At 68.3% G+C, this 8,941-nt stretch overlaps 4 protein-coding genes across 4 annotated transcripts in view; 3 read left to right on the top strand and 1 right to left on the bottom strand.

Annotated features, from left to right (window-relative positions):
• The window catches only part of EMIHUDRAFT_232912 (hypothetical protein), a gene marked incomplete at both ends in the record, with an annotated part of 1,716 nt that extends 1,527 nt beyond the window's left edge, over positions 1–189 (top strand). The window contains one exon of the mRNA XM_005782768.1: positions 74–189. Coding sequence (XP_005782825.1) covers positions 74–189 — 116 coding nt within the window. The remainder of the gene's footprint in view (positions 1–73) is intronic.
• Positions 190–1,994: 1,805 nt separating this feature from the next.
• EMIHUDRAFT_442526 (hypothetical protein) lies at positions 1,995–2,982 on the top strand (the record flags this gene model as incomplete). Its single annotated transcript, XM_005782767.1, has 4 exons — positions 1,995–2,067; positions 2,142–2,273; positions 2,374–2,601; positions 2,683–2,982. Exons 1-4 carry the CDS (start codon positions 2,011–2,013, stop codon positions 2,980–2,982), a joined length of 717 nt encoding a protein of 238 aa, XP_005782824.1. The 5' UTR covers positions 1,995–2,010.
• A 1,549-nt stretch (positions 2,983–4,531) lies between these two features.
• Positions 4,532–5,047, bottom strand: EMIHUDRAFT_113303 (hypothetical protein; the record flags this gene model as incomplete). The annotated part of the gene is made up of 1 exon (XM_005782766.1): positions 4,532–5,047. One exon carries the CDS (start codon positions 5,045–5,047, stop codon positions 4,532–4,534), a length of 516 nt encoding a protein of 171 aa, XP_005782823.1.
• Positions 5,048–5,924: 877 nt separating this feature from the next.
• EMIHUDRAFT_456583 (hypothetical protein) overlaps positions 5,925–8,941 on the top strand; it is a gene marked incomplete at its 5' end in the record, with an annotated part of 4,752 nt that continues 1,735 nt past the window's right edge. Inside the window, 6 exons of the mRNA XM_005782765.1 lie at positions 5,925–6,323; positions 6,462–6,518; positions 6,589–6,810; positions 6,967–7,058; positions 7,345–7,446; positions 7,645–7,702. Coding sequence (XP_005782822.1) covers positions 5,925–6,323; positions 6,462–6,518; positions 6,589–6,810; positions 6,967–7,058; positions 7,345–7,446; positions 7,645–7,702 — 930 coding nt within the window. The remainder of the gene's footprint in view (positions 6,324–6,461; positions 6,519–6,588; positions 6,811–6,966; positions 7,059–7,344; positions 7,447–7,644; positions 7,703–8,941) is intronic.

Genomic DNA, 8,941 nt, shown 5'->3' with positions numbered 1-8,941 from the left:
CTTTTAAACCCCCCCCCCCTTTAAGACGCCCCTACCCCCCGACACCCCCCCAACCCCCCACCGCTTTTGGCAGGGGGCAGCATGATGAACACAACCACCCGGGCGCCCCACCCTGACGGGATGATCATGGAGAGCCCGGGCACACGGGCAGCCGCGGCCCTCGGGGTTCGCGAGGAGAGGGGAACCTAACCCCCCCCCCCCCCCCCGGCCCGCCCGCCCGCCCCATAGGTGCCCATGTACTGCCGCAACTGGGACGAGTGCTCCGGCTTCGCTCTGCGGGGCAAGAGGAACCGCACGCGCCTCAACGGCCAGCCAATCGGCTCCTACTCCTCCTACTCCTCCTACTCCTCCTATTCGTACGGCGCCGCCCAGCCGGCGATGACGAGTCGCGACGCGCCGCTCGCCCCCTCCGAGCTCTCCTACGGCGGCGCACCCGCCGAGGGCAGCGTCGAGGGCGGCTCCAAGCTCGGCTCCGTCGCGGACGGCGCCGACCCGCTCGAGCAGGCGAAGGCGGCATTCGGCTTTGGCGAGGCGGGTGTCGAGGACGTCGGCGAGGCGCGCGTGTAGTGGGCCTCCGGTAGGCGGCCTCGGCCAGCGGGTGTGGGGAGGTGTGGGGAGGGAGCACGGCCCGGGAACACAGCCTCCGTGCCCCCTCTCCACCTCTCTTGGCCCCTTGCTTGCCCCCCCAGGCTGGCCGCGTCGCGGGCGACGTCGGCACGGGGGCGGTGGCGGCGGGCGCGATCGTGATTGCGGGCGCCGTCGGGCCTGCGGCTCAGCAGATCGCCACCATCGCCATCACCGAGGGGGTGCACGTGCTGATTGGCTCTGTGCTCGCCCTCGTCTCGGGCCTCGTCATGATCACGCGCCTCCCGCAGCTGCCCGGCGCGCGCCATAGGAGGAGTGGCGCCCGGCGAGAGGCGGTCTGCTCACGCCCCTCGCGTGTGAGAGGGCAGGCGCGATGTACCTCGGCGTGGAGATGTGGATGTTCTTCGCCGCGCTCTCCTCGTCCTCCATCTTCCTGCGCGTCTGCCACATGACGCTCGACGACGTCCTCATCTCGCAAAAGTACATCAACGTCATCTTCTTCTTCCTCTGCGCCTACATCTTCCTCTGCATGATCGCGCTCGTCATCCCGCCGCAGATCATCAAGCTCGCCTTGCTCATCCTCACACAGTGCGCCCCCTCCCCGCCCGACCGTGAGCAGCTCTCGCCACCGCAAGCGTCGCCCCCTCCGCGCCAGGTGCGCCTTCTTCGCGGGACTGCTCGTCCTCAACATCGCCGACGTCCTCTGGCGCGCCCACGCCACACGCCCACGCCCGACCCTAGCCCACCAGCCTCATTCCTCGAGCATGCCCTCGAGGGCCTCACTGCACGTCCAGAGTGATTCCCCTCTGCGCACTCTAGTGCCCCCCCCCCCCCCCCTCCCACCCCGCCCCTCGTTCTGCCCACAGGCCGATCGCCATCCTCAAGCTGCTACTCATGTTCGTCTATGCGCAGTGCGTGATCATCTTCTTCCTCCACGCCATCCACACCTTCGCCGCGCGCTGGGAGCTAATGTGCACCGCCGCGTCGTGCTTCGTCGGCGCGATGGTCCCCGCTTGGCTCAACGCGCGGCTGCTCTCCTGGTCCAACATGGCGCTCCCCGCCCCCCTCGTCGCCCCCCCTCGCCTACCCCAGGAGCACGAGGTCACGCCGAGACGGCGTCTGCAGGCGATCGGCATCTTCACCACCTCCGTCGTGGTGCCGACGCTCGTCATCGAGCTCAACAACCGCATCGCCACCGACCTCAAGGACGGCGGCTGCTACGCGAGCCTCAGCTGCGACCAGCCCTTCGAGGGCGAGAAGGCCGCCAAGGCCGGCTTCGACACCCTCCTCGGCGTGGCGGCCTCGGTCGCGACCGCCGCGGCCGCCTTCGCCATCACGGGCGGCGGGTGCGAGTGCGTGCCTCCGATCCCGGTGCTCTGGTGCATCAACATGGGGTCGAGCGCGGCCGCGGGCTTCTGCGCGCTCATGGCCTTCATCCTCTTCGGCATGGCCGAGTTCTTCACGCTCCTCTCCCTCGTCAAGGCGCGGCGGAGGGGCAGAGCATGGGCGCACCCCCTCCCCGCCTCTGCAACAGACGCGCCCCCCCCGGACTCCAGGCCAACGACCTGACCCTCGTCGCCTCGCTGATCATCGCCTTCTTCCTGCTCCTCAAGATCCTCCTCGACTCAGTGTACGTCCTCACGACGATGCTCCCCGGCCTCAAGCTCGTCGCCTTCTTCGTCGGCCAGGCGCGCCCCTCCCCTCCGCCTCCCCTCTGCCTGCCCTCCCCTCCGCCTCGCCACCCCGCGAGGCCAACGCGCGCTCACCACACGCCCCGTGCGAGAGCAGGTCATCTTTGCGGTCACGCTAGCCATCTTCTACTTTGACGAGATCGTCGACAACTACTGGTTCAAGACGCACGGCAACTACGACCTGCAGGACTACGTCCCCGGCCTCAATACCTTCTCCGACGACGGGCAGCCGTGGGCCATCCCGGTCCGCATCTCGCTCATCTTCTTCTTCTCGACGGCGGCCACGATCTCCTTCTGCTCCTTCGCCCAATGCGCAAACGAGCTCGTCCACACCATCCCCGGACTCGGCAACTCCTCGCCGCCGCACCCCCCCCCCCCACCCCCCCGCTCTCTGCCCCGCCCAGAGCTCTTCTCACCTCGCCCTCGCGGTGCCGCCGCAGGCTGCCTCATCGACGCCCTCGGCCTCGGCGTCGTCGGGGCCGTGGCCGTCACCGGCGCGACGGGCCGCGGCGGCGTCGACTTTGCAGCCTATTCGACCAATGCCCGGGCGGTGACCGCGGAGGACATGGACCCGCTCATTGCGCTTAGCGCCAAGCCATCCGACGTCGACCCGGAGAGCGGCGGCATCGCCTACAAACGGCTCGAGCCCCCCCAGAGGCCGCGGCCATCGAAGAAGCAAGTCGAATCAATGCGCGGCGCCAAGTAGAGGGAGCGCAGTATGCCGTCGACGGCTCTGGGCTTATGGGTTATGGCGTGCATTCGATCACCGCTGGGCCCTCGTGTGTGCAGAACGTCTCGTGGCTGCCGGCACGTGCTGCGAGAGAACCTGCGAGAGAAGTGATATGTGTGTGTGCACTGTGAGCTGTGAGGATGAGATGTGGATTTTCCTTGAGCCCGTCAGCCGGGCGTGCCCCGTGCGTTTGGACTTGTGGTGGTGCGACGGCGTGCCGCCCGTTCCCGCGGCCGTTCCTTTTCTCGAATGTACGAGATGAAGCTGAAGGGCCTGAACGCATTGATTGCCTCTCAATATCCGGAATATGGTTTGTGACATTTGACAATTCACTTTTCACGCACCACACCGGTCACCGCTGCACACGGGCCACACGGCGGTCCCGGTCGGCGCACGTCGCCGTCCCCGCGAGGGACGAGGGCCACGTCCGGACACCGGACGTCCTCCACACGAGCCACTTGACAGCTCTGACACGTCCACCTTGTGTTGGTCTCACACCTATCTGCTATCACCTTTCGTGAGACGTGAGAGAGGTGAGACGGACTTAGACGTACAAAGGGTGTGTGGACCGTGAGTTGACGGAAATCGGAGGACGCGACCCACTTCGCCACAGACGGTCCCGCGCCTCGCCGCTAAGACAGTGGCACGCGCCGCTGAGCGGCGCGTGCCACTGTCCGGAGTGAATACTCCAACGCGCTCGTCGGTGACGGTGTCCTCCAACCTGCGCCGCGCTCGGCGAACCTCGACAGCGCCTTCGGGAGAGAGATTTTTAGCAATACCAAACAGGGCTCCAGGCCCCAAATGACGTGTGAGTGTTAGAGTTGCCTTCGGTGGCATGCATCTCTTTGCGCCTGAAGCCTGGAGAGCAGCTCCTCTGCTGCTCACACGCTCTGCACAGTTGGCACAGCCTACTGTGCGGCTGCCACAGCTGTCACAGCGATGGGCTCGCCCTCACTGGCCCTCAGTCACTTGTGCTGCGGCTTGTGTGAGCGACACTGCTCGGCGACTGCCGGCACACTGTGAGACCATGGGTGTGAGGTAAAACCACGCTACCAGCGCTTGGTCACATCGGCCCTGAGGTCAGATCCTTCTCCTCTGTTGATGGTAACACTTGTCTACTCGCTGGAGCCGAGCAGGAGGGCCCGGCGCACAACCCCTGGTCAACTCACGGGGGGTCCACACGTCCACACCCCGTACAACTTCTAATAGAGAGTCGGGAGTCGCCGTGAGCTCCCGTAACATTACATCCTCCTGCTGATCTCCGCAAAGTCCTGCTCCCTCCCTCGTCTTCGCCCTGCGCGTCTTCCGCCTCCCCGTCGTCTGCCCTGTGCGTCGTCTGGCGACTGGTCACCTACATAAAAAAGTTACGACCACAAGCACACAAGCCACAACCCCCCACATGCCACAACTGAGACGCGTGACACTCACGGTCACGCCTCCACCCCTCTTATCTGATTTTTTACGCTTGCTCAGCCACCTGTCGCCCCCGCCTCGCCAGCCGAGGCCGTCTGGGCTGCTCGTGGCGCTAGTGCCCTGCGAGTACGCCCGTGGCGTTGATTGGCCAGCCGACAAAGCGCCGCAACGCCTCGCCCGGCCCCTGCCTCTGCCATGTGAGGACACCGACGGCCACGTTAGAGACGACCAGCCCGGTGAGCAGCGCCACGATCCAGAGGGCTCCGCTCCCATCCTCAAAGTGGCGCGGCGACTTGCGCTCGAGCGACTTGAAGCGCAGCACGTACATTCGCAAGGCGTGCACGACGATGGCGGCGGCTGGGATGCTAAGGGCGAGGCCCGCCGACTGGATGGCGAACGAGTTGCGAGAGGCCTGCAGCGCGGCGCCGAGCACCGTCAGGATTGTGGCCATCTCGAACCACAAAAGCATCGTCCGCTCGTTGGCGAAGTACGACCTAGGCTCTACGCGAACCGGGAAGACGATGTGGGGATGACGGTGCCGTGCCGGCAGGTGGGCGGCGATGAGCCTCGAGACGAGGACAGCGGCGACGGAGAGGGCGAGACAGAGGAAGACGATCCGCCAGAACATGTGGAGAACTCGTAGAAAAGGCGAGCCAACACGACAGCGGCAGTCTCTTCGCGAGAAGTCGTGACGCCGTGATCACTCGGAGAAGGCACGAAAAAGAAAGTCGCGCGCCCTTTTATTTCTTTTCTTCTCTCTTTTCGCTCTTTTCTTCTCTTTTGCGCGATTCTCACAAAACACAAATCTCGATTCTCTCTCGACACAGGGCACGCGGTGTGTGTGTGTGTGAGTGTTTGTTTTGTGTGTGTGCTCTGGCGAGATGTGAGGCGTATGCGCCCAGGAGGGCGCATGCGTAACGACGCTGCTAGAGATGCCTTTCGGGGCCCAGAGATAAAACTTCCGATGCCATGCGTGACCTAGTAGTGTCCCCAGCTATGGGCGTATCACACACACACACACAACAACACACACACACACACACGGGCGTGTCCACGTTGGGAGAGAGATTTTTAGCAATACCAAACAACTCACGTTGGAGCCAGGTGTGGTGTGGGCGCGAGAATAGCTCCGCCGTTCATGGAGGCAACCGATACGAGTCGACTGGTGTGTGTCGTCCTGGTTTCGTATCAAGAATACTCACTCACACAGGCAGGGCACGCGGGACGGGCGCGCGCTTGCTCTCTCTCTCTCTCTCTCTCTCTCTCTCTCTCTCTCTCTCTCTCTCTCTCTCTCTCTCTCTCTCTCTCTCTCTCTCTCTCTCTCTCTCTCTCTCTCTCACTCACTCACTAACACAGGTACACTACGGGAGCCGCCAAAAAAGGGATTGGTCCCGTAGCGAGGAGGCAACAGAACCGGAGCCATTGACAATCCCTTTTTTTTTTCCGCCTGGTGCGGCCGCTGTGAAGGCTACCGCGACGGCCTGGCTACTGGGCGCGTTCGACTCATGACAGTGACGGTGTTGGAGAGCCAGCTGCCGCTCGTCGACGCGCCGCCCTCCTCCTCCTCTCCGCTCCGCTCCGGCTCGTCCCGCCGCTCGATCCTCGTCGCTGACCGCGCCACCTGCGACCTGCACGTCCTCGGCCTCGACGGGCGGCTCCGTGTCTGGTCGCAGCACGAGGCGACGCTCCGCTGCGTGCGGACGCTCGCGCCGGCCGTCGTCCCTCCCCAGCTCGCCGCGAACCCGGGCGCCTTCTGGAGGCACCCCTCGCGCACGCAGGCGCAGCTCGTCGCAGACGCCTCGGGCGGCTCCGTCGCCGCGCCCTCGCTCCCGCCGCCCCTGATGCGAGACCCGCTCGAGCTGCTCGCGCCGACGACACCCGGCGAGGGGCGGCTGATGGCCGTGGTGGGCGCGGCCGGCGTCGGCGTGCTGGCGCTTCCCGCCGACGGCACGCCCGGCCGCCGCGCCGCCGCCGCCTCCTCGGACGAGGTGTGTGACCTGCTCGGCCGGCTCGGGCTCGGACGGTTTGCGGCGCCGCTCAAGTCTCTCGGGTACGAGTCGCTGACCGCGCTGCACGCGCTGAGCCCGGAGGAGCGGCGGGTGCGCTCGCCTCCGAGGCGAGAGCTCCGCGCCTCTACTTGTTCAAAGCACTGGAGAATGACGGACGTAGGCGCTCGCGTCCGAGGCTAGCATGGCGCCGGGCCACGCGCGCACGCTCTCCCTCTACCTGGACGGGAGGCTGCAGCCGCCGCCCGAGCCGGCGGCGGCGAGCAGCGCGGCGGAGGCGGAGGAGGAGGAGGAGGTTGCGTGGATGATCCCGATCCCGGCGGCGGCGCTGCGGCAGCCCTCGGCCGACGCTGGGCGAGTGACGCACGCGGCGGCGTCGCCCTTCGTGCCGCGCGGCGGCAGCGGCGGCGGCGGAAGCGGCGGCGTGCGGGTGCTTCAGGCGGCGTGGCACCCGCTCTCTTGCAGCCACTTGTGCGTGCTCACCTCGGACTCGCGGTTGCTGCTCTTCGACGCGCGGAGCAGCCTCCACGCGCCCGACGAGGCGCTCGAGGTGCCGGCTCGCCCCGACGAGGCCGTCGTCGCCTTCTCCTTCGCCTCCCCCTCCGCCGCGGGCTGGGCATCGCTCGCTGTCTGGTTCGCCTGCTCCGACGGCGCCGCCCATATCTCCCCATATCTCCCCATATCTCCCCCATATCTCCCCCACATCTCCCCATATCTCCCCCCGTATCTCGTGCTCCGAAGAGAGAGAGCCGCGGAAGCGGTCTTGACCCTCCCCCTCCCCCCCTGCGGCGTGTGCAGGCGCCCTCTTCGCCGCCTGCCCCGTCCTCCCCCCCTCCCGCGCCGGCTGCCACCACCTCCGCTCCCTCGCCCCCGAGCTGCTCAAGACCGCCCCGACAGAGGCCGCCCGCCGGTGGGTGAGGGCGCAGGCGGCGGCGTGCGGGCCGCAAGGGCCGGGGATGGCGGGGCCGGGGCTAGGCTCCTTCGAGCCGGCCTCCCTCGCGAGCGGGGCGGTGCAAGGGCCGTTCGCGCCTCTTGGCGCGGACGGCGCCGCCGCGCCGCTCGCCGCCGCCGCGCCCCACCCGCGCCCGCCCTCTGCCGGCGGCGGGTTCGGGGGCGGCGGGGTGGGCGGCGGGTTTGGTCAGTGCGGCGGCGCGAGTGGAGGCGGCGGCGGGGGCGGCGTCGAGTCGCGCGTGCTTTCCGTCTGCGCCCTCCCGCTCAGGAGCGGCTCCAACTTGGTCTGCCTCGGCACCGACCGCGGCGAAGTGCTGCTCTGCCTGGTGATGCCTCTCCCCCCCTCTGTCCCCCACCTCCTGCACACCACCACATCCACCAGCACCCTCCGCCCTCTGTCCCCCCCCTCCTGCCCCCCCTCCTGCCCCCCCCTCCCCGACCCCCCCCCTCCCCGACCCCGCCCCTCCCCGGCCCTACAGGTCACCTCCCCCCTCTGCCCCCTCTGGGAGGCCTCCGCCCCCCTCCTCGAAGAGGCGGACAGAGAGGAGTCCGGCGCAGCGCACCCCGCCGCAGACGCGCCTCCTCCGCCCCCCTCTCTCCTCCTGCTGAGCCGCGTCCTCCCGTCCGCTCCTCCGCCGCCGCTCCTCCCCCCTCCCTCCCTCGTCTCGCCGCGCGCCGCCGGCCTGAGAGCGCCGGAGGCTGGCGAGAGGCGTGGCCCCGCACCGCCGCTGGCTTGGATGCGGCTTCTCTCGGACCCGCTCCGCTCGGGCCGCTTGTACGTGCAGACCGACGCCGGCGTCGAGGCTCGTCGCGAGTCCGCGAGTCCGAGAGCCGCGCCACCCCTCCACCGCCTCGCACTCGTGCAAGACTTGCGTGCCGTAGGCCGCCTCGCTCGAGTGGTGGGAGAATATACAAGAATAATAATAATAATATGAAGACTTGCGTGCCGTAGGCCGCCTCGCTCGAGTGGGTGGAGGCGTGGGCAGACTTCCTCGCGCTGCCGCCTAGCGAGCCGCCCGCCCCGCCGCCGCCCGCCCCGCCCGCCTCGCTGCCGACGGCGCGGCTCCTCCCTCGCCGCACCGCGGGAGGGGGCTGGACGCCCGCCGGCGGCCGCAGCGGCGGCGGCGTCGTCGGCGCCTCCTCCGTGGGCGACGGCGGCCGTGTCTCCGGACGGTTGCCTCTCAGCGTGTCCGTCCCTTTGCTGCAGGCGCCGCCGTGGTGTACGACCCCGGCCGCGGTGAGGCGCTCGTTGCGGTCGGATCCGACGGGCGCGCGATACGCGTGCCGCTCGACGACGTCGCCGCCGCAGAGACGACACTCTCGCGCGCGCTCGCCGCCGCCGCGCCCGCCGCGCCGTCGTCGGCCGCAACGCCCGCCGCGGGCGTGTTCGCTAAGGGCCCCGCGGCGGCCGGTGGCGGTGCGGGCGGGGGCGAGGCGCTCGCGGCGCTGCACGCCGCCTCCCTCTCCCGGGCCCGCCTCTCTCCGGCTGCGCTGTCGCAGCTGTCCGAGCTGCCCGCCCCGCTGCAGGCTGCCTTTACTTAGTCACCACTAGTCTTCATTAGCTG

Source organism: Emiliania huxleyi (genome assembly GCF_000372725.1).
Source record: "Emiliania huxleyi CCMP1516 chromosome Unknown EMIHUscaffold_186, whole genome shotgun sequence".
In the NCBI taxonomy this organism is placed as follows: Eukaryota; Haptophyta; order Isochrysidales; family Noelaerhabdaceae; genus Emiliania; species Emiliania huxleyi.
The sequence above is the reverse complement of the archived record's forward strand: the minus strand, read 5'-3'. Positions and strand labels throughout refer to the sequence as shown.